This window comes from Marmota marmota, unplaced genomic scaffold (genome assembly GCF_001458135.2).
Source record: "Marmota marmota marmota unplaced genomic scaffold, marMar, whole genome shotgun sequence".
Taxonomy (NCBI): Eukaryota; Metazoa; Chordata; class Mammalia; order Rodentia; family Sciuridae; genus Marmota; species Marmota marmota.
Window position 1 is genome coordinate 18,477,977 of NW_026000240.1, and position 25,070 is coordinate 18,503,046.

Below are 25,070 nucleotides of genomic sequence, written 5' to 3' on the forward strand. Positions count from 1 at the left end.
GCCTGCTGCTCCTTAGTGCACCCCCACCCCCGGGCCCAGGGGGGGGGGGGTGTTTTATTGATGCCTTGGATTCCTGGATGGCTGGGCAGGACCACTTCCCAGTTCCAGAAACCAGAGTCACTTCTTCAAGTTTGGCAACTGGAGACATGTTAGAGAGCTTCAGCTTGGTGAGAAGTCTTAGGCATATCAGGGCTCTTTCCCCTTCCTGATCCTGCCTTACAGCAGAACTTTCTCTTAAGTAGGGCTTTGAACAATGAGCACACACGGAAATTAAAAAAAAAAAAATGAGTTTCTACATTTGGATAGAAAAGCAGCGTGTAAATAAGGTGGATGATAGACCAAGATCTGTAAGGGGCTTAGCGCACAGGCGGAGGGACATTACAGTAGGTGAACTGCCCCTGTGCACCCTCCATCCTCACCTCTGAGGAGCTTCTCCCTTCCCTGTTCTGCCATCTCACCGACCTCTCATTCCTGGGTGAGTCAAGACACTTCTGGGAGTCTGCACTTCTGAGGTGTGGTGTCCCCCTCCCCCCGCCCCCATTCAGTGTCCCTGGTATACACCCCACAAGCATAACTTCATGACCTGGATGCTTATAGACATTTTTTTTAGCTTTCCTGACAATACCCTCACAGCTATCATCTAAGTAAGGATTTAGATATGTCATCTACCTGTAGTAATTTAATTATCTTAATTGTTTAAATCCCCAAGTGCCTTTGTATAGTACTCAAATGCCTGGATAGAGACTTGCTTGTTCTATATCTAAAATTAGTACTCTTGAGAATCACGTTTTCCACTTGGTGAATACTGAGATGGTAAATGTTTATGTAAGCATACAGGAGGATGTGTGTACCATGAATGTATGTGTTTCATACACACTCACACACACACTATAACACAATATTGCATAGTGCCCAATACCCCCGTTAATAAATACTAACAAATGTTTGCTTTCCAAATTTTGTTTGATAAATGCTTAGAAAATCCTTATCTGGCCTAGTAAAAAAAAAATGTACATGGCCACAAGAGCAACAAAACTTTTCTGTCTTACATATGAAAGGCATTACATTAAAGGCGGTCTCTAACAAATGTCATTGAAAGTTGGGAGCCGACTTGGAAGATGAGTTTTTGTTTCTTTCACCTCTTTGGTTTATTGTTAGTTTTGTAAAACCCTGGACACTACTAAGTTTGTCTGAGTAGATGTATGATCTACATTCTTATTCAAGGTTTACAGTAAAATACTATAAGATTCTATCCCCAAATGTTTTTTTTTTAGGTTTGTATCTTTTTAAAAAATTTTTTATTTGTTTTAATTAGTTACACATGACAGTACAATGACCTTGACATATCATACATTTGAATCAGATGGGATATAATTTCTCATTTTTTCTGAGTGTACAGGTTGCAGAATCACATTGGTCATGCAGTCATGTATATACACACAGCAATAATAATGTCTATTTCATTCCACTATCCTTTCTTTCCAAAATGGTTCTAAGCACATTTGTTTTGTTTTCTTGAGCCCAAACTACAGAAGTGGATTTTACGGAAGACTTCCTGTTACAAGCTACTTTGCACTTAAAATCTGCCTCCATCCTGCATCAGACACCTATTTTGCAAGTCTGTGTCCTGCTGTATCAAATTACTTCCCTTTCCCCTTTCCTCCCCCTCCCCCCATTCCTGTAAATGCCCTTGTTTTGCTCTGCTTATCTATTAACATAACCACAATTAAACAGATGCAATATTTTTCTCATTAGCTGTTCATGAAACATTTTTAAATGCACACAGTTTACCCACAAACATAATGAGAAGGACGTTAAAATCACTTAATTTTTGACTATCCTCAAAAAATTTTGTCTTCTTCTCCTGGCCTACTCCAGTGACCCTCCTTTTCCTCTTCAGATCATGCGTCACCATCTTGGTATTGAACTTGTTTATATTGTGTTTTTGGTTTGCAGGAGATGGAGGTGGGGGAAATTTGTGGTTAGATAATTAACAAGTAAATCCAGGTAAATAAACCAAATCTATTTTATGTACATTGTATAGACATAGTAATTTTATGATCTTCTAAAAATACTTTCTGAAAGCAATAAAAATTTTAGGATCCTAAGTGTTCGGTCAGAGGTTGTCACTGTAGTATGAGTTATGAAGTCACAGCTGAAAATCTCCATCCTTTTTCTCCCTCTCCCTAGTGGGAGTATTTTACAATGATCAAATAGCCCAGAGCAGCAATAGGGACTTATGACATTTGACAGAACAACTTTATATATATATATATTTCTGTAACATATGATGCTAAAATTACCACCAAAGTTCTCATTCAATGTAGGAAGAAGTATGCAACCATCAGATTATATTTTGGAGTTCTGTTTGTTCAGGTGTAATTATGATTCCAATCATACAATATATATTATGAGTTTATTATAGACTTTTTACTCTGGATGCATCATAAATATGATTTCCTCTTCCTGGAAAAAATATATATTTATTTATATTTATATATGATTAGCAAGAACCATTATTTAAAAGCTGTTATGTTAAATTTACTAATTCAATCAGGGCACACCTAATTATTTCCAAAATGAATGATATGTCTTGAAATAGATCCATTAAAGTTGAGAAAACGGAAAGATGCTCCTAACAGCCAATAAGAGGTCAGGAAGAGAAGGCACCCACATGGTAGATGACTATATTTATCAAGTAAATAGCACTCTATTATAATAGAAAACTACTGTTAAAATTAATTGGCACCTGAAAAGATAAAAGAACCAATTAACATTTGGACATTGCTTATGACATACCAGTTTTAATGCTTAAGATATTTTGTAATTGCTACATTTAAAACCTATAGTAAAGCCGGGCTCTGTAGCACACACCTTTTATCCCAGGGGCTCTGGATGTTGAGGCAGGAGGATTATGAGTTCAAAGCCAGCCCCAGCAATTTAGCAAGGTCCAAAGCAACTTAGAAAGTCTCTATTTCAAAATAAAATACAAAAGGGCTGGGATGTGGCTCAGTTCAGAGCCCCTGGGTTCAATTCCTGGTATGTGTGTGTATACAGTAAAATGAGGATCCAGATTTTATTCTACAGCATTTTTGCCAATAGGTACTCAATTTCACTTATATTTTAAGACTCAAAATAATGCAACCAACTAGGAGGAGAAAGAGCAAGTAGGAACAATTGAGTCCTGTTTTGTACTCTGTTTAGTTTCCCTTCCTAGGATTTCTGGATCAGGAGGGAATGATCTGTAACCCTAGGAAAATACTGTGTTTTCTCTTAGTTGGTACTCATTAGGAAGGGATCTGGAACCTTCCAGTACTACGTCCTTAAGATCCACCTGACATGATGTACAAAATTAGCTTATGAAGTTGCTCATCTTTCTAGTTTACAAGTATTTGTGGCTTGCTGGACTTCCTAGCCCCAAACAACTAAGTTCTAAGAAGAAATACTTTTTAAACACAAACAAAAATATTTTCCATCTCTGATGTATAGGTTTGCAATCCAGAAGCTAAAGGATCTTTCGTTTTTTAAAATTCAGTTCACAAAATATAAAGAATAAAATTCTGCCTGTGTTTTTCCTTTTGGATGTTATTTAGGATTTGTCCAATATACTGTTTGGTGCCTTTCTGATATTGGTAGGCAAGTTGAAAAAGACTGGAAAAAAAAAAAAGGTCCCTTAAAATTACTGTTAAAGGGCTGGGATATACCTCAGTTGGTAGAGTGCTTGCCTCACATGCATAAGGCCCTGGTTCAATCCCCAGCACCACAGAAAAAGAAAAGAAAATTACTGTTAAAATTAATTAAAAGGCATTTAACTAAGCTTATTGAAGATTGATGTCTTAAAAGATGCAGGTGACAGATAAAAACTTTTGAGATATGTAGTTCAGCATATTAACTAAGGGATACTGCCTATTTCTGTACTAGAATTTATCAGTCATTTAATTTGTATGTATCTGTGAAGATACTTAGTCTACTTTATGCAAATAGGTATTCCTTTTAATGTATCAACACCAATATGGTGTTGACCAAATTCATCATGAGATTTTGCATATATGAATTCAGTCTCTGTTTACAGTTCTTTCTCTGATGGATCTTTCTACTCAGTACTTCTGTCCTGCAGTACTTTGATCCTATCTCAGGCTTTTCCACCTCTGTTCAGTCTCCTCCCTACCTACTGTAAATTCCAACCCCATTTTATGTGTGCTGATTACAGTGAAAACGTGGGACAAAATTCAGTTATGCAACTGTTTTATCTCCAACCCACATGCTCAGACAAGCTGCCCTTCCTCTTCCCAGGCCCACCCACTGTTGGTGGCTCTTTTGCTGACTCCTACGTCATAGACTGACTGATAACCTCCAAAGTCCTATATGTAAACCCAGCCTAGGGAGTCAGATCAAGCCCAGAAACTCCCAATGCCTGGATGAGGCTAGAGTCAGCTAATGAAGAGGACTGTCCCTTGAGTGTGACTCTGTAGTTCTAGTGGACTGTCTTTCCACCGTCATATTTGACCTATAAACTCATAGACAGTGCACTAATATCAGATCTTTTTTTTTTTCCAGAACTATTTAAATCATGGAGAAACACAGTAAGTAATTCATAAGTATTTACTTTTCTTTCCTATAATGTTCAATCTATTTACTTGCTATTTGTTACAATGTTCTATTCGATTCTTGAATTAATTTAGTTTGCTTTGTGTTGTTTGTGCTCCAGAATCCAATGTCTAGTTCAGTATTTCTACTCTAAAGGTGTACACAATATTCACCACCAACAATCTTTTTTCATTAATAATAGGAAAGTCTTAGTGAGAGCAACATATTGGACTTGTTGGTAAATAGATAAGTATACTGTATTTCATCAAGAACAATTTTTCTACTCTCTGTGCATTTTATACACAGAAGATTTATTCAAGTCCTACTTATTAACATAATAAATTCACTATGTCAGGTGATGGTAATGAAAATCTCAGATATATATACTCATACATTTTTCAGAATATACACATGTGTATAGGCTTAAATAAATATCAATCTTAATGTTATCTACATGTTAGGAAAAATACCAGAAACCAAATCCTGTTTTTCTGAAATGATGTGTGTTCTCCCTTTTATTTTTATGGAGATAGCTAAAAACATATATGTCTCTCACAATAATTCAAGCCCTGATCAATGTCTTAAATAATCTTTTTTTTTTTTTTTTTGGTATCAGGATTGAACTCAGGGGCATTTGACCACTGAGCCACATCCCCAGCCTTATTTTCTATTTTATTTAGAGACAGGGTCTCACCACGTTGCTTAGCACCTCGCTTTTGCTGAAGCTGGCCTTGAACTGGTGACCATCTTGCCTCGGCCTCCTGAGCCTCTGGGATGACAGGCTCCACTGTGCCCAACTGTGATCTTAATGACTGCTATATTGGCTTAATTTTATTTGTAAAACTTAAACTTTTATAAAGTAGGTTTATTTTAAGAAGATTACAAGTTTGAGGGCAGCCTTAGCCACTTAGCAAGACCCTGTCATCCCCCCTGTCCCTCCCAAAAAAGATTGGGGGTATAGTTCAGTGGTAAAGAACCCCTGGATTCAATCCCCAGTGCCCACCCCACAAAAGTAAATTTATATAGATGTAATGCTTCATATACTAGAAGCTCTGAGATACTTCAATTCAGAAAAGTTAATTTGTCCATGGTCATGCCCACCTTTTATCTTTTCAGTTATATATATATATATATATATATATATATATATATATATATATATATATACACACACACACACACACACATATATACACACATGAGCATAAAAATAAAATATGTATATGTACATGCGTAAATATGCACATACATATATGAATACACATATGGAGACATAAAAATATAATATCTTCAAGACAATGTAATAGTTCTATGTTGCATTTTAGAAATACAGAAATAGACCTTAATTCCTATTCTCTTTGTATTCTTTTTGATCTACATGAACATCTGCCCATTCACTTATTTGTGTGTGTGTGTGTGTGTGTGTGTATGTGTGTGAATTCCTCCTGGTAATCCTGAATTAGGATCATTGCACTGGTACCCAAACCCAGAGATAATGAGCTCCAGTTTTCTGAGTCTGTCTCTTCTTGAGGATGTGTGTGTGGTACATAATTCAAACAATCATGCTTGTTAGTCTGATCCCAGTGTTTTCTAACTCACATTGGAAGTGGGGCTGCAGGCAAGATCCTAAAAGCTGGAGAACTAGGGAGCTGGGCTGCTTTTCTAGCTGAGAAACAGAAGAGGATGGTTGGGATGAAATGACCTGTGCTATATCAGAGAACTGTGGTAGTTTGAGACATTGTGGTGTCTGTCCAAGGAAAATCCTAATTCAAGTAGGAGATTTTTCATTGCTTGAATTTGCAGTTTTGGTGACTACATTCTGCTGAAGGTATTACCACACTGATTGAAAGGGAGGGAGGTGCAGTCTGCTTCCTGATAAGCCAGTAAAATTACAGGAGTTGAGTGGCCTTTGGAAGTTCATAATACAGACACATACAGAAAATATGAGATTCAAAGTCCAATTAATATTTCCTTCTATATCTGTGTCATGTCTTCACGATCCCAAAACAAACAATTCTGAATTTCCAGTCGGTAACCCATAAGGAAGTAGAGGTGAGAATAATATAAGTTTAGTGTCCACTAGACCATCATTTCTGTGAAGGCAGGGCCACTGCAGCCCTAAAGCCTATGGGTGACACAGGAACTACTGAGTAAATATTTATTGATGGGTTGGGTAGATAAATGAATCACTAGGGAAAAAAGAATATGAAGAACTAGGAAGTTGAACTATTCAAGCAGATAATTGGTAGATAACAGTTAAATGTTAGTATATTATAATTAAACATGGATTTTGTAGGTCAGAATGAGTTTTATTTTGGAAATTTTATATGTTTCAACCTTATCAGTGTAGTTTCACAATAAGCATGAAATAGATACTGAAGTACAAGTTTTATATTTACAATTTTTTTTAAAGCTAATTGTGATATCCCCCTGGATAGCAGTGATTACAGATACTTTAAAAATCATCCACAATCCTGTGACCATTGCCACATCCAATTAGTTTTATTTACTGCTTTCTTCATGAATTGCAGGTGGTTTTAAAACTATCTTTTTATCACAAAATCAAAACCTAGAACTGAGCATACATTAACATAATTGAAAAAAATTAGCTCTCATGACAGACACAACTTAGGGTAAATGAATTTACTTTGTTTCAATATAGCTTAAAACCACATAGTGAATATTATCTAAGGACAATGATTTTTGCTTTCTAATATATATTTTATTTAAACAAACATACATTTACCTCTGTTTGAATTGCAGACATGCCAATTGATGCTCCCCAACCAGGAACGAGTTTTGATGCTGGATATTCCCCTCCATATCCACCAACAGCATTCCAAGGTAAAATATTTGATTAAAAAAGAAAGAGTAACATTAAACAATTGATATTCCCTAGGGACAGAAGAAGAGTGAGGGGGAAAGTTTCTTTATTTTAGTTGTTCTTTTTTCTCGAAATTGCACTAAAGTAATTGCTTTTTTACTGACTTCTTCCTCATCGTTACAACATAGTGTAACAACTACTTATGTAGGATTTACATTGTGTGAGGCATTATAAATAGTCTAGAGATGACTTAAAATCTATGCAAGGATTTGCATAGGTCATATGCAAATACTGTACCATTTTATATATAAAAGACTTGAGCATCTTTGGCTTTGATATCCCAGGGGGATCCTAGGACCAATCCCCCTGGATACTGAATGAAGGACCACTGTACTATTGATTATCCCCCTTAATGCATATGGAAAATCTGAGGCACAGACAATATTGGACAATGTCAGGTTTCAAGTTCTACATTCTGGATTAACAGTTGTGTGATGGTCCTGAACAAGCTGCTGTACCTCAAAGCCTCACTTTTATTATCTATAATTGGGGGTAATGTTTTCTCTAATTCAGGTTGCTTTGGAGGTTAAATGCAAATACAAAGAAAACTATGAGCACAATGCAAATAATAAATGAAAAGTGTTGGTCATTTATGCATTAATATTATGTTAAATCAATTTGGATTTATATAAATGAGACAGTTATCCATATTTTAGGTAATCCTCTATGCTTAATCCTTTGATTTGAGGAATAATCAACCAGAAGATTATAATCATGTCAATAATATATGCAATTAGCTCAAACCTCCACATCTCTGTTGACTTATCTCCTGAGGACTTTGCCCTGAGGCCTGTGATCTTTAAAAACATTAATCTCTTCCCATCACAGATGTGTGTTCAGCTCTCCTTCACTGAATCCTCATTACTCTTAGGATAAGTGCCCAGAGTGGGTCATAGGAGCCTTTACCCTCTTTCACTTTGAATGCTTCTTAAAGCAGGCTCTCTGCTGGTCAGCTAGACTGGACATCTTTCAGATTTTTAAAGGCCTATGTGTGTTACTATGCAGGGACTATTTTCTGGAATGTTCTGTGCCTTTGACCTATTCAACTGCTGTGAGTCTTCTGGATCTTAGCTGAGAGGGGATCCCTCAGGGAGAATCCACCTACACTTCCATTTCCCATCTCAATAACTACCTTCTGCATATAGAGTCATAAAACCCTGGCCCCTTACTTCAAAGCATTTTTTTCCAATTCCAGCTAGAAAGTCCTACTGGTGCTAGAGCACTCTAGAATAGGGTACATATAAAATTGTATCTCCCATTAGGCAAGAGGGACAAGGATTGCCTCTGTGTTTCCCATTGTGAATCCTAGGGCTCAACACTTTTGAAAAATGTTGTAAGATACAAATGACATCATGGAACTCACTTTTCTCCTCAGAATCCTCCAATGCCTGCTGATCACAGGGGGAAGAAAATAGCAGCTCCTGACCATGCCTCCCCACCTTGTCTGCAGATGAACTGTTTCCTATTGTTCTACTGAGGGCCACTGCTGTTCATCCTCTCTTAGGGCCTTCTGTTCACAAGCATGACACATTCATTCCCCAAGTCTGGGTTTATCTTTGCTTTTCCTTCCTCTTGGGTGATTTCTTACCAGATCTTAATATAAAACTTTTCCCTTGTTATCTTTAGATTCCAAAATAAATTAGATCTATCTAAAGTAGCTTCCTCTGCTGCCATCTCCCCCATATTTTCTCCATGACACCAAAAGGAAATCTTTTTGTTTTTTTATCTCCCAGAAGTTGACCCCCAAAAGAGATGGTTTCCCCATGGGTAGCTGAATCCCTCAATTCTATAACAGAGTTTGTGACAAATTTATTACCTTTGAGTATCTCTTCACTATAGAAGGAATAGTTTATAAAATCTTAATTTAAAAACACTATTATGAGGTTCATTCGGTTGTTAGCTTCCATTTTTAAGTTGATTCAGTAATTTTATTTATTCATTTATTTTTCTGGTGTTAGAACTGAACCCAGGGCCTCGTGCCTGCTAGACAAGTGCTCTACCACTGATCTACGCCCCCAGCCCATTAGCCTTAATGTTTTGGTATGTGAATTTTGTCAGAATAAATGTCCTGTTCTGAGTATTCAATTTTATATGACTTTTAATGGTAAAACATAGTGGAACATAGTCTTTAGAAAGTATATCGTAATCTTTGAAATTCCTGCTCTGTAAATAAGCTTATAAAACTTCATGGTAATCACACATTCAGAGAATATAGAGTATATGCCTACTAAATGTCTTTTTCTACTGTTTATTAACTACTCCAAAGAATTTTGCCTCTCACAATGTTTGCCTTCCTTATTTCCAGAGAGCATATTGGTTGTTATAATGTGAAATTTAAATTTCTAAACTAAATATCATAATGGGGTTTATTAATGAATACAGTGTGGACTAAAACTCCAAGCACACTGTTAATCCAGGTAAGTATCTGGAATGTGCTAGAAGGATGCATACCTTTACCTCTGTACCTGGATTTCTCAACAGTGGCATGGAAATATTTTGGGCTTGGAAGTTCTTGGTTTCCAGGAGACTGTTCTGGGTACTTTAGGATATTGAGCAGCAGCCCTGCCTTCTACCCACCGGTCACCAGTATCATGCTTGTGACCAAAAAAAAAAAAAAATCTCCAAATCTTCCCAAACATCCCTCAGGGAAAGAGAGAGAGAGAGAAAAAAAATACACTCCAGGTCTATAGTCACAGGAGCTATCCTTTGTTAGAATTCCAGAGTTGCTTTGTTCTTTAGGTGCTTTGGTGCTTGAAATGCCCAGGACTTTAGTTTAGATCTTCTGCAATGCCTTTTCTCCTGTCCTTGAAGGCCTGCCAGGATGTTTATGTCATTGGCTCTAGGTCATAGTTTATTTTCTTTCACTTTCTCACGTGTTCAAGTTTTTATTTTTTTTTTTCTTTCCATCTAAGTTTTGAATGCTGAAAGCAGGGCAGCCGACTAGCTCTTATTTCAACCCACTACCCTCAAAAGAGAGTAGATCTGAAACCACAGATATTGCAATGAAAAACCTGAAAGATTAAAAGAAAAATTTAAACCTCATTGATACTAGATTTCTGAATTTAGAGGTCAGATCATAGATAGCTGGGGTAATTGTAAGTGGGTTGATGGTTCCAGTTTTCTGTGCAGATACATATTATTTCAATGACTCTTGTTTCAGGACCTCCAGGACACAGTGGCTACCCAGGAATGCAGCCTGGCTACCCAGGACCACCCCAGGGTGCCTATCTAGGTCCCCAGGCTGGCTACCCAATCCCACCACCCAACTATACAGGTGCTGGCCCAGTCGGCTTCCCTGTCCAAAACCAACCAGGTGGGCCTGTAGGGACACCATGGATGCCTGCACCGCCCCCTCCACTAGACTGCCCACCTGGATTGGAATATTTAACTCAGGTAATTTCAGATACATAAAATACTCGTGAAAGACAAACCTGTGCTTCCAACTTACATAACGAAGGTAACAAATGAATATTTCATCAAATTCGAAAATGGTAAAACATTTTCTGCTGACAGATGACTGATTCCTCTCATTGAAGTTCACTTTTTAATCAAAGCACAAAGGTCTGGGTAATTGTGTTTTTTGTGACCTTGAATTAAACCTGTGATATGAGCCAATAGCAAAATTTTTAAGCACTATTTTCTAGTATTCATCCTAAGCATAATACATGTGTTGTCTTACTCTTTATAGAGAATCTATAACATTCTATAATTAACAGCATTTTTTTCAGGAGAGGAGAGTGAGATAAGAGTCACACACATTGCCCAGGGTCAAACCCCCATGGCAGTGAGATTGGCTGTATAACTTGGACTTTGGTACTGAACACAGTGCTTTTCTTTCAACACTACATAGTTTCTTTGGATTAAAAGAAAAGAAGAACTTTAAATAAAATTTATTGCCAAGTTTTAATAAATGGCACCAAACAAAGAGTTAAAATTTTGTGTATGACTCATCTTTTTATATCCAATAAAACTACATATTTATGATGATACTTTTGTTCTTTGGAAGGCCCAGTTTTATAAATGCCACCAATAAGGAAGAGAAAAAAAAAAAGGCCAGGATTTTACTGTCCTACATGATATGAATTTCAGCAATATGAAGTTGAACATAGTTTAATGTGAGACATCAGCTGGGTGAAATAGGAACATCAAGGGCTGAGTGTTCAGTGTCTATACACTTGAGAACCAGTATTCTTACCATGTCTAGCCACTGCTCAGTAAGTCAGGGGTCCCTCAGACTCACACTGTAATAATTTAATTTTTTGTAATGTTTTCAAGCAGCACATACCATAGGAATTTTTTGGTCATTGTCATATTTTTTCAAAAAATTCTGAAACACATATTTTAAAAATCAGGATCTCATAAAATACATAGATGAAATTATTAGTGACTACAACTGATGATATTACACTTACAATTTTTGAAACTTGACAGATAATTTTTTAAATGATTAAAAAATTATCCATACCTCTCTTGAGCCTCTTCCTCAAAAAACTATATATTTTTGTTGTTGTTTTTAATTTCAGTGTAAGACAGTTTTATTTGGTCTAAAGTTTCCCAGATTAATGGTGAAAATTTTCAACAAATATTTCACCAATAAAAAATGTTAACTTTAGTTTTATACTAACCAGTAATGTAAACTGTTAAACATTGATAACATTAAATTTTGACAATTGTCTATGTGAATTTTCTTTTTCCTTTAACAGATAGATCAGATTCTGGTTCATCAGCAAGTTGAGCTTCTGGAAGGTGTGTATTCATTATATCCATCATATTTCTAGATTTATGCAGATAAAAGCATTATCAGTCACTGCAAAGGTAGTACTCTTAATCACGTGAAACAGTTAAACAGGTTATTTTTAAATGTCTGTTTGAAATTTTATCATAATTCATCATGTACATTATCAGCAATTCATTTGTGAAAATTAGTCCAATGGTAAATATGAGTATAGTGGGTATATATCCTTATGATATAGATATTAGATACGAATATTACAAGGAAACTATCAAGATTTACTTTTACTTCTCTCTCTTTTCAAATCACTAAAAGTTTTTTTAGCATTTTACTGGACTTTTACCACTTGAACACTTTTCTCCCAACTTGAGATCACCTTGAGAAGGGGAAAGAGTCAATTCAGCCACCTTAATACATCTCCAAAGCAAGTGATCTCTGGATTCAGAGGCGGATGATTTTGCTACTGGATATTAAACCCAGGTGCATTTTACCTCTGAACTATATCTCCATTCTCCCTGTTACAGATTTTTTTCTTCTTTATTTTGAGACAGGGTCTCACCAAATTGCTGAGATTCTCACTAAGTTGCTGAAGCTGGTCTCAAATTTGAGATCCTCCTGCCTCAGTCTCCCAAATTGTTGAGATTACAAGTATGTGCCACCACACTCTGCAAGATGGGGATGTTTTAGAAAATTATCATTCATGCCCACGGTTTCTCTTGGGAAATCAGACGAACCCTGTGGAATGTGCATTCTGTGATCTGCGTGTTATTTCCTGGGGTGCAGGGTCACTGGGTCACTGCTGGTCTGGAGGCCTCTTCTGCAAGAGTATTGCTGCTCCAGAGTGGGCCTCCAGATGCTTCCAAAGGTCCAGGGCTTCCAGATGCAGTAATAAACTTGGGAAGTCACTAGATCCTTCAGGGAAGCTACTAGGGAATGACACTCAGGGAGATATAGGAACCATTATTCCAGATACCAGAGAATAATAGAAACTCGGCATATTTGTAGAATACATCTGTTAAACCCCGTCTTTTGCAAAGTTCCTTTCCAAGGGTGAATATAAACTATGTAAGCAGGGTAATGGATTTTATGAAATTACACAATTGTCACCTATGACATTTAAGGTATTAATAATGTCAATTATTAGATGTTTGTATTATTCATCATTTTGATTAGTTTCTTTTAACATTACTCTAAAAGGGAGTTCTTTTTTTTCCTCTCTTGCACCAGGGATTGAACTCAGTGGCACTTAACCACAAAGCCACATCCTAGGCCTATTTTGTATTTTATTTAGAGATAAGATCTCACTGAGTTGCTTAGTACCTCGGTTTTGCTGAGGCTGGCTTGGAACTTACAATCCTCCTGCCTCAGCCTCCTGAGCCACTGGGATTACAGGCATGTGCCACCATGCCAGGTCCCTAAAAGGGAGTCCTTTATTGTTTTAAATTTTGAAAATATTTTATTCTGTGGTATATGTCATTTAAGTTATAAAATCCTCATAGCCAGACACCATATATTCCATAGCATATAAACTTATCTCTTTTTAGATTTATAAGCATTTTAAATATTTGAGAATATGTTATATAGCTTCATCTTGAAATATAATTTTTAAATTTACTAGTATTTAATTCTTCAGTTTAGGCCAGTGTCAGCACTGGCTAGTGGTTAAGCACCACTGGGTTCAATCCCCAGTCCCCCAAAAAAAATTTTTTAAAAAGGTAGTCCTTAATTTTCTCTTTCTCTCTCTTTTTTTTTTTGCCCAATGTGTAAAGTCAGTGATATTTTTTTCATATTATGAGTTATGTGAATAACATGATTTCTCAGTTTCTGTCAGCAAATTAGGCACTCACATTTTTCCTCAATTCAAAACTTATCAGAAAGGAAACACAAAAACATGAAATTATGTTGTTTTATTTTCATCTTTTTTAAGGAAAATCATAGATTATATAAACCCATGCTATTCAACAAATAAAGAAGTTGAAGATTTCTGAGATTAAGGTATTAATGAAGCAATTAGTGAAAAATTAGTCCTCTCAAAGCCACTTTAACTTTTTTCCTCTCTAAATATTTGGCTACAGCAGATGGGCGGGACTCTGAATCCCACCAAAGACACCTGAGGAAGTTCGTGTTGATAGAACTTTTGACTGATGTCTCTCTATCCTCATGAAGTCCTTCCATGCAGACATGAGAGAGTTATTTGGGCCTCCATGTATTTCTTTTAATCACTTGTTGTTTTGTCAGTCTTCTGACATACCGTGACCCAAGAATTCTAGGGCTGTGGACAAGGGAATATTAACTACTCCTTCTCGGCTCTGTAAAAACAGAGGTTTCCAGTGTGTGGATCAATATGAGGGGGGCATTGGTGAGATGCTATATCCCTCTGTTTTCCCTCATGAAGGGTTTAGCACCCTAAAGGTGTAGAGCTCACTTTGGATGCCCATGGTCTACCTCCCCACTTGTCCAATACCCAGCTTCACCTGATGAATAACAACTGCTGATCTAACCAAGGTGCACTGGCCCCGCGTGATGTTCTGATTCACATTCTTTTCCCACTCTGTCCTTTTGTACATGATTGCATCAAGATCACCCCTCTCATTCCTTTTGCTCAAAGTGTAAAAGCTAAGACCTAAGTATCATTTATAACACAAGATCTTAACCCAATGGATTTAATAAAGTAGTTCATAGAATACAAACACAGCAAACATCCTATAACCCCTCCATAATACTTGAGTACTGAGCCCCCCTGTGCCCACCTCCAGCACTGCACCCACCCTGAGCAGCAGAGCCTCCCATTATGACAGAACCTATGGCATTTGCTAACACCACTTATTTCCATTACCCCATCTCTCCTAAAGATTCAGTTTTTCTTATTTAAGATACTTTCCTCCTCCTCCTTTTGCCTTGTTTTCTTTTATTGGTCTGGTTCACTGCTAAACATCTTTTCCCTCTTTCCTGAACTACCTGGGATATCTTCCCAAATTGCTCTAGCTGGATATGATAACATCTTAGGTAGAGTCCACATTCTTAACACAATGATGATTATGATTTCCTCCTTTGTGTTTTTAGTCTTAACAGGCTTTGAAACTAATAACAAGTATGAAATCAAGAACAGTCTTGGACAGAGGGTGTACTTCGCAGTGGAAGAAAATGACTGCTGTACCCGAAATTGCTTTGGATCCGCTAGACCTTTCACCTTGAAGGTTCTTGACAATTTGGGCCGAGAAGTCATAACCCTGCATAGACCACTGGCATGTAGCAGCTGCTGTTGCCCCTGCTGCCTTCAGGAGGTCCGTGTGCCATAGCCAGGGCAGTCTGTGAAGAGTTCAGCAAGCATTTTCACCCTTTCATTCAACCTGGACGTTAAGATGGTTATCACATTTTATATATTCTTTTGCTTTTGTAGATAGAAGTACAAGCTCCTCCTGGGATACCCATAGGTTACGTTATTCAGAACTGGCACCCGTGTCTGCCCAAGTTTACAATTCAAAACGAGAAGAGAGAGGATGTACTGAAAATTACCGGTCCCTGTGTTGTGTGCAGTTGTTGTTCAGATGTTGATTTTGAGGTAAGAATAGTCATAATGTTTATAAGACTTGCTTTCCTAACATAAGAAGATAATTTTATTATCATAAACACATGGAATAAGTATTGTGCTCTGATACCTCAAAAGAGAGGTAATGTGCTCACGTATCTAACTTCAGTCTGAGTGATGGTCACTACTCTAGAGGTCAGTATCGATCATACTCAATAGGGAAAAAAAAAAAGAAGCAGCAGCAGAGATGTGTAGTCAAATAAAAACAGGCAAAATGTGTAGCACTTAAACATGGTAGTTTCTGAATAGTGACACCGTGTGTTATCTGCTTTATTTATTTATTTTTTAAATATGGCATTTTTTTTTAGAAAGAGAGAATTTTAATATTTATTTTTTAGTTTTCGGCGGACACAACACCTTTGTTTGTATGTGGTGCTGAGGATCGAACCCGGGCTGCACGCATGCCAGACGAGCGTGCTACCGCTTGAGCCACATCCCCAGCCCATCTGCTTTAAACAGAATGCTAAGCCTTATCATCTAGGTCTGATTGCCTGACACCCCAGAGCCCTCCTCTTCTGTGTTACAGGCCATGAATGTTCTAGGTCATGTTGACAAGGCCATGTTGATGTTTTTGAGTTCTTAGAAAGAGCCCAGTTGCATAGAGATAGTTTTAATAAAGTTGCTACCAATGATTCCTTTTTTCTAGTTTCAATTTCTGTAGTTTCAGTTTTCCACAGTGAATTGTGGCCTGACAATATTAAATTAAACTTTCCAGAAATATGCAGTTTCTAAATTTTTACTTGCGTGCCATTTGGAGTAGTGTGATGAAATCTCAAGCCACAATCCTCTGGTCCAGCTGGACATGAGACACCCTCTTCCAGGGCACTCTCACTGGATAAGAGTGCCACTAGTAACTGACCCATTAGTTGGTTACCAGGGCAGCTAGCTACTCCCACAGTTTGAGTTCACGTAACCCTTGCATAGTACACTAATTGTATGTCATGGTGCCTCCGTCACTTACGGAACTTCATCTGGTCACACAGACATTGTCTCATCTTATGTCACTACAAGACAGATCACAACAGGATAATAAGATATTTTGAGTGAGAAAGAGGGAAACCATATTCACATAATTTTCATTATACCATATAGCTATATTTTTCTATTTTATTATTAGTAATCATTACTAATCTCTTACCTGTGCCCAATTTACAAATGAAAGTTTATTGTAGGTATGGCATTTTATAAGAAAAAACAGTACACATAGCATGTATTACTCTCTGTGGTTTCAGGCTCTGTTGGGGGTCCTGGCATGCAAGACTCACAGATCAGGAGAGATTACTGTATAATACATACTGCCCAAATTGTGCTGCTCTGGGATCTCTGATTTATCCCTGTACAAATTAGGGCTTTGGAACTATAATATATTCAAGTATTTACTACATGGGAGAATTTCCTTACGACAGTTCTCAACTTATAATCCAATTCTTTTTGTTGCAAAATGCTTAAATATGGGGACATTTTATAATTTATCCTCGATTTCTTGTTTCTTCTAGAAAATCAGAAAGTATGATAAACTGGATCCCACCTTTCTAGAGAATGGGCTAAACTATCCTAAAGCTGAATAGGGGCTACTCACAATGTCATGTGGGAAATCTGGTATTCTCCCCACATCTTCCTAAGGTTTCTCACCATCCAGCTTTATTCTATTATCTGTTTTCCTTCTCTATCCATATGGATTTCAATTCCTCTGTTAGAATCTGGTTATATGTGGTGAATCCGTTCTCTCATAGACTTCACAGTCTAACAACGCAGATGGTGAACTCTTAAGAAAATACATGTGATGTAGAAACTTTTAAAAGGAAGTTGTAAAGGAATTTGTATAGTGTGTAGTGTGTGTGTGTGTGTATAAAAACTTCATATGGTGTATGGACAGTCATCATTCTGCATGCAGGAGATGACATGTCTATCACAGAGTCAGAGAAGAAAAACGATAATTGTTCCTTAAGGAGTGATATGAACAAATTTAGTTGGCATATATTTTATTTTGGGATATAAGTGGAAACACTGGAGAATCATTTTTAAATTCTTATATTGGATGCTAAGGAATTGAGACTACATCCAGCATTCATTTTCTGGGGATTTCTTAAAGCAACCATTATTTGTAATGAATTGACTTCTCCCCTACGCATCTAGAATAATAATATCTAGGTACCATCTCTGACAGAATTGAGAAGCATTCACTTGATTCATTGTCTAGAGGGTTTATAATGTGAAGGTTGATATTTTAATATATTTTTTAGTCATCAATGGACCTTTATTGAGTTGTCAATGGACCTTTATTTTATTTATTTAGATGAGAATTTATTTATTTATGCTGAGAATCAAATCAGTGCCTCACATGCTAGGCAAGTGCTCTATCACTGAGCCACAACCTAGCCCCTTTGAGTGAAAGAGGTTATGAATAGCTTGATCGACAGCAGGAGTGAGAGTCACTTTAAAGACTGATTCCAAAGATACATTTCCCAGGTACACTGAGGGTGGCTGATTTCATGCCCTTGATGTCCATGAAGGGTGAAAGAAAATTTAGAGATGATTCTGATGTTATCATTCTGATGTCAGATGTTTGAGAAGTCTAATGAATAATGATACCATTGACCAAGTTAAAAATCATGTAGTTGGGGGTAGACTGTTGATTTGTTGGAAGCTAATCTTTTATATTTAGGTCATGTTGGATCTTGCTTATGTAGAGGAAAGAGTTGGGAGTTTTCACCATGCAGATGGTAGTTGAGTCTGAGAGACTATTATCTCAAGGATGAGTAGGAGAGCCAAGTGGACCATCTGTCCATGTAGATGAGAGTGTTACTCCTTCAAAGATTCATGGTAGGGGAAAAATATGCCCACATGAAACGCAACCCACTCCAGTCTTGTTTGTTTGAAGTCTGAATTCATAATATGGTTGTTATGAGGGTGAAATTGCTTAATAATTGTTATGTCTTCATATCAAGAATATCCCAAATGTTATATAAATTCTTCATTTGAAAATCTTATCGGCAACCATTTTTATATGTCATAATTTATTACATTTTATGCCCTTGATACATACTCAGTTACTATGTGCAATATTACAATTCAGATTTTTTTATTTATATTTCATATGAGTCTAAGGTTTCCCTTTTATAATATTATTCACCAATTATTTGTATTCAATTTATGCATTTTAAATTTTTATAATAACATAATATTAATTTTTTATTTCCAGAGGTTAAAATTTTATTATATGTTACCTAAAATTTGCTACAATTTTTTCTTGTCCTGAAAACTCTTTTTTTTTTGGTGGTGCTGGGGATTGAACCCAAGGCCTTGTGCATGCAAGGCAAGCACTCTACCAACTGAGCTATATCCCCATCCCCCAAGTCCTGAAAACTCTTTAGCTAGAGATTATTATTCACATTTTCAATTCATGCCAAATAAAAATGGACATTTTCTACTTCTGACATAAATTCTGTTTAATTTGTAATTTTTGCTGTAGTAATCAAAAATGGTAAGTGGCAATATCTTTATCAATGTAGTGTTGAGATTTTGATGGCTGCCAAGTTATGAAGTTTCATTTTTCATTTTAAAAAATATTTCAAAATTGAAAGATAGAATAAAGTTTTCAAATGCTTAAATGGCAGTATTGCAAATAAAATACTAACAGGTATAAGCCAGGATTTGTATTGGCTTTGTTTATCATGACATTGTCTCATCTCACCTAACTACTAAAATTCAGTGGCTTAAAACCAGAAGCATTTTTTCTTATGCCTATATCTGGAGGTCAAGTGTACTTCAATGGATATAGCTATGTTCAGATGGACAGTTCAGACTTAATTTGCAAATTGGTCTAGATTCTGTTCATATATGTGTGTTGTAGGGCTGTAACCACAGCAGCAAGTGGGATGAGGTTTTCTAATAGGTTTCCACTGCAGAGCAAGAGCCAGGTCAGACCAGGTAGCCATGTTGAAGAACACTATTCATGTCACCTGCAAACACCTTGGTCAAGCAGTCACATAGCCACCCACTCCTGCTCAGTCATGCACAGGAAGAATCCTGGGCCTACACAGGAAGTAAAATGAAATGAATATTCAAGGAACAATAATCCAGGCTATTGCAATTTCATATCAGAAGTGTACTTCAGATTTTTTAAGATGCCATCTACCACCACCCAAATGAAATGGGCCAACATTTTGTATTCTACCCAGATTTGTTTAGTAGGTCCCAGCCTGCAACAGGGGCCTCAGGGTATGTTGCTAGCACTTGTGGTACCTTGTGCACATTTGAGAAGGACTCACTTCCTCTTTGTTTAACAGAATCCTAGATGTACATGGCCAGACAAGTGTCAGTGGTGTTCAGTCCCCACCTGTCTACCTGAGTGGCATTAATCCAGGCACAGTCTGCTCAATTCTGTGATGGCCCTGGGCTTTCCTCTGATGGAGCTGCAAAAGCAGATGCTTTAGACATTACTGTTTACATCCCCCAAGTCGTGCCTTTATCCCACCCTGGGACAGCCCATAAAAAGTTACACATTGGTCAGTTCCTTCACTCAAACAGCCAGTCTTTTCTAGGCATGTCCTGTTTCTCTACTCACCATGCCTGGTAATGAGTCCTCTGTCATATTTCTTAAAGCAGAAATCTAATAAGAGGGTTTTTTTTCTTTTAAATTATCTTCCTCATGGCTTATAGAAATTTTATCACATTTTTAATACCTTTCTGCTTAAATTTTGTTTTGGATCAACTCAAATAACTTATTATAATCTGTATTAATGCAAAATAGGAATATTAGATATTTCGCAAACTACATTTATTAATTCTTTTTCTGTGCAATAAAACTTTTTTTTTTTTCACATATCCATAAATAGACACAGGAGCCTGCATGTATCTAATGAGGGCTGCACATTCATAGTTATATATGGGCAGAATTTTAATACACTACTTGTGTCATTTTATAGCTTTGCTGTAAATTTTCTAAAAATCACTGTCTTTATTTATTTATTTTTTCAATGCAGATTAAATCTCTTGATGAAGAATCTCTGGTTGGCAAGATTTCCAAGCACTGGACTGGGTTTTTGAGAGAGGCATTTACTGACGCTGATAATTTTGGGATTCAGTTCCCTCTAGACCTTGATGTGAAAATGAAGGCTGTGATGCTTGGAGCCTGCTTCCTCATCGTGAGTGTCTTCCTACTGATCCTGGTTACAGAGGGTCTCTCTAGTACCATTTTGAAAGGTTCAGTAAACTATGTATTCCAAAATGACCTTCTACAAAGATTCCCATTTCACCCAAGGTTCAAAATTCTATTTGAATCTGACACTTTGGATACACAGGGGACTAGTTTCTGTCTGAAGGGTCTATGCATTTTCAGAAGACAAGAGAGGACTTTTATGTATCGTGCTGAGGGTCTTTGACTTGGAGTTTTTTGTTTCAAAACACAATTAGTGCTTTGGGGAAGATGTTAATGTTTAAGGGGGAGGAATCTATGTTGAACAGGGAAACTTTATCTTGACTCATTTGTAAATTAAAATTAAATCATAAGATAGGAGTATAAACAGCAACAGAAGTAAACACTACAATGTAGCTTCTGGATCCAACTACCAATTTATCAGAAATACATGGGATAGAGCAGTGCTTCTAAACCTTTTGAAATCCAAGTACCAGGCCATACCTCAATTCAACCAAGTCAAATGTGCGGAATCAAAAATGTGTGTAGATGATTTCAAAATGACCCAAGTTAAGGATTATGGAGACAGAGGAATTATTCTTCACTTCAGCTGTACACTAGAAATACCTAAGTATCTTTCAAACTCCCCATGTTCAGATTCCTCCTAAATCTGTTTGAACTGAAATCTCTTTAATCTATTTACAGCTCTGAGATGATTACTTTGTGGCCAAAATTTGAAACACTATATGCTTATCTTAAACATTGACCTGGGGATGAAATCTTTCAGAAAAAAGTAAGAAAATGTACAGCAAAAGGGACCCATTTCCAAGCCTGGCATGGTGGTGCACACCTATAATCCTAGCATCTTGGATGGCTGAGGCAGGAAGATTGCCAATCTCAGCAATTTATCCAGGTCCTAAGCAACTTAGCAAGACCCTGTCTCTAAATAAAATACAGAAGTGGCTGGGGATGTGGTTCGGTAGTTAAGTGCCCTTGGGTTCAACTTCTATTACCAAACAACAACAAGACAAAGGACCTCAATTCCTTTGATAAATAGGCATTGAAGTAAGTAAAAACGATAAAATAAAGCAGATGGCTTAAGAGCCACCAACCTAGTATAGTTTATAGATCATGTTTAGATATTAATCCAAACAAACCTATACAAAAAGGCATTGGTAAGACTTCAGGGAAATTTGAACATTGGCTGGCTACTTAATGATAGGAAGGAATTATCAAGGTGTTTTAGATATGATGATGATAATATATAAAAACAGATTTCATATATTTTAGAGAGGAATAATGAAGTGTTCCATCATGAAATGTTTGATATCATAAATTTGTTTTGAAATAACAGGTGTGAGGACAAAAGAATTTAGAGGACAGAGTAATAGATGGAAGTAAAATTGGTCATATTAATCATTGTTGAAGCTGGATTAGCAGTTGCTGGGGCTTTTTTTATTATTTCTATTATTTCTAAAGTATTTACTACTTCCTATAATAAAGCTTAGGTGGAAATTGTATGTTCAATAAGTGAAAAAAAAAGTTGTGTTCTTTCTCCCTAAAATGTACATTTAACCTTAACCTTAAGGAAACTGTTTAACCAAAGCAGAGAGTATGAAAGGTATGGTGCTCAGGGTAAGAAAGAAAGCTGAGACTGTTTAAATTGATGGGAAATGGGGCTGGAAGTGGTATAGTAGAGGATTATTAGGAAATTTCTGTGGTCTATTGCTAAAGAAACTTAAGATATAGTTAAAAATGAATAAGTCCTAGTGTATTACTAAGGACTAGACATAGCAATAACATGCTGCATATTTCAAGAAAGCTAGAAAAAAGGGATTTAGAATGTTTTCACCACAAAAAAAAAATGCTCATTGTTTAAGGAAGTAGCTATGTATAACCTGACATGACCCCATGTATAGGTCTCTTGAAAAGTGGAACCCATAAATGTAGTTTTTATGTGTCCATTTAAATTTTTTTTTAAAAGAACTTCTAAAGATTGAGCAATTTTTCAAAGATACAGATTGATTCATTGAAAATTATGTAATTAATGGTTGTTTTAAAATGAGGCATAATAAAATAGTTATAAATTCAACCTTTAGAAAGATAAATGCTGGTGCCCATATGGAAAAGGGATTGAAAGGAGATAAAATTGCAATATTGTAAAGCCAGTGATTTTTTTTTTAATATTTATTTTTTAGTTGTAGTTGTTCACAACACCTTTATTTCATTGTTTATTTTTGTACGTGGTGCTGAGGATCGAACCCAGGGTTTCGCACGTGCGAGGCGAGCGCTCTACCTCTGAGCCACAACCCCAGCCCAAAAGCCAATGATTTGTAGGAATGGTTAATAATCACCTCTGCCAGGATAAAGGAAAAGAATAGGTACTTGAGAAATAAAATCCATAGAATTTGACTGAAGTTGAAGAAGAAAGGGTTTAGCTGGAAATCCTTGTTTCTCGGAATAAAATAAGCTGGGGGACACAGGTTTGATTAACCTGGGAAACCAACTTCCATCTGTAGTACATTCTAAGGTGGTTCTCATTATGCCCCGCAAATCTGACAGGGTGCATGTCTCTACAGAAGTTACCTTACTAGAGAAGGACTACGAAAATCTAAGGAAGACAGATTGAAAGATAAAGATTTCAAAGGGGATGACAGAAGTAGAAATTAGAGAATTAACAGATTGATTAAGTACATATAGGTATTAATAAACAAGGCTCTGGGGCTGTAGCTCAGTGGTAGAGTGCTTGCCTAGCATATGTGAGGCACTGGGTTTGATCCTCAGCACCACATAAAAAATAAATGAATGAATGAATAAATAAATGAAGGTATTGTGTCTGTCTGCAACAAACAAACAAACAAACAAACAAATAAATAAATGTAGTTTGATTGCTGTGGGGATGGAAAGGTGAAAGTGGACCTTACACAGTTGCAGACTTTTCCCTGATTCACTTATGACACTTAGTTTTTCTTGTTTGACAGATGTGTTACTGTGTGTGGTCATATCTTGAGCTTGCTTATCTGAAAATTTATCTCAGCTTTTTTGCCGAAAATTCATTTCCATATTTTTGCTCCTTTACAGGACTTCATGTTTTTTGAAAGAAATCAGGAATGAAAATGAGAAGTGTGATGTACTAATGAAAGTATCCTCAGAAAATTGGGGGACTGCATATTGATTGAGGCTACTAAAAGGAAAATTCAGTGGTTTTTTTTTTTCATTATTAAAAGTGCTCACATGTGTATGAATAAAACTGTGATGCCTACAAGTTCAGTTGTATGGTTTTGCTTCTTAAAGAAATGGTTTTCTGAATCATTGGCTTACATATGTATATTTTTATATATTTTTTAATATTCACTGTGAATTTCAGAAAAAGTACATAGCATATTTTATATTTTGAAATGAAGCTTCATATTGAAAACTGCTTTGAGTTATAATCTCTCATTTGCTTTTTGTTTTGTAACAAAATTAAAGCCTTAAAGTAACTTTAATATAAAATTATAGATTATTCTATTACATTTAGTTACAATTTATTTCATAAAACACCTAATGTTATTTTGCAAATACTATCTATTCAAATTGTTTTATGTATAATTATAATGCACCAATAAATTTTTCTTTAAGTTAAAAATAAGTTTCTGCTTTCTTTGCCACTACAGTCAAATACAACTCAATATGGATATTATTTAGGAAGCATAGATGAGGATTTTGTTCTCTAGGGAATCACAGTATGTTTAAATGTTCCTGCTAACCATACTTCTGTTAAAAGAATAATTTTCACACTGACAAGACAATAAATTACCAATTTTAAATGTTTTCAATGAGAAAATTAGGACATAATTCTGTGCCAGAGAAAGATTAATTTTTTTACTCACCCACTCTAAACTTTGCTATTGGTATAATTTTAGAAGTGATTATTTATACATGAAATGTTTAGCTCCCCTGTATTCTAACAATTCCAAACCGTGGTAAGAATGAGATTAATCAGCTGTTAATTAAACAGAACAAAAACTCTTGTTCACAGGTTAATGGACTACAACAATAGTCAATCAGATTATCTTTAAAAATAATCAAACATATGACATAGAAACTCATTGTTGTATTTTTGCGTTATGATTTTATTTTTTAAACAAAATGTGGTCCC

The 25,070-nt window shown here is 36.2% G+C and overlaps 1 protein-coding gene across 3 annotated transcripts in view; it reads left to right on the forward strand.

The window, feature by feature from the left end:
- The window catches only part of LOC107143331 (phospholipid scramblase 1), a 25,488-nt gene extending 1,202 nt beyond the window's left edge, over window positions 1-24,286 (forward strand). The window contains exons 2-9 of one of the 3 annotated variants that reach the window (XM_015486970.2): window positions 4,558-4,583; window positions 7,351-7,431; window positions 10,632-10,864; window positions 12,175-12,217; window positions 15,267-15,487; window positions 15,604-15,765; window positions 20,778-20,939; window positions 24,011-24,286. In XM_015486970.2, coding sequence (XP_015342456.1) covers window positions 4,571-4,583; window positions 7,351-7,431; window positions 10,632-10,864; window positions 12,175-12,217; window positions 15,267-15,487; window positions 15,604-15,765; window positions 20,778-20,939; window positions 24,011-24,043 — 948 coding nt within the window. In that variant the 5' untranslated portion in view covers window positions 4,558-4,570 and the 3' untranslated portion in view covers window positions 24,044-24,286. Of the gene's footprint in view, window positions 1-4,557; window positions 4,584-7,350; window positions 7,432-10,631; window positions 10,865-12,174; window positions 12,218-15,266; window positions 15,488-15,603; window positions 15,766-20,777; window positions 20,940-24,010 lie in introns of those variants that run through there. The other 2 variants (XM_048793905.1, XM_048793906.1) reach the window with 2 other exon arrangements.
- Window positions 24,287-25,070: the final 784 nt, after the last annotated feature.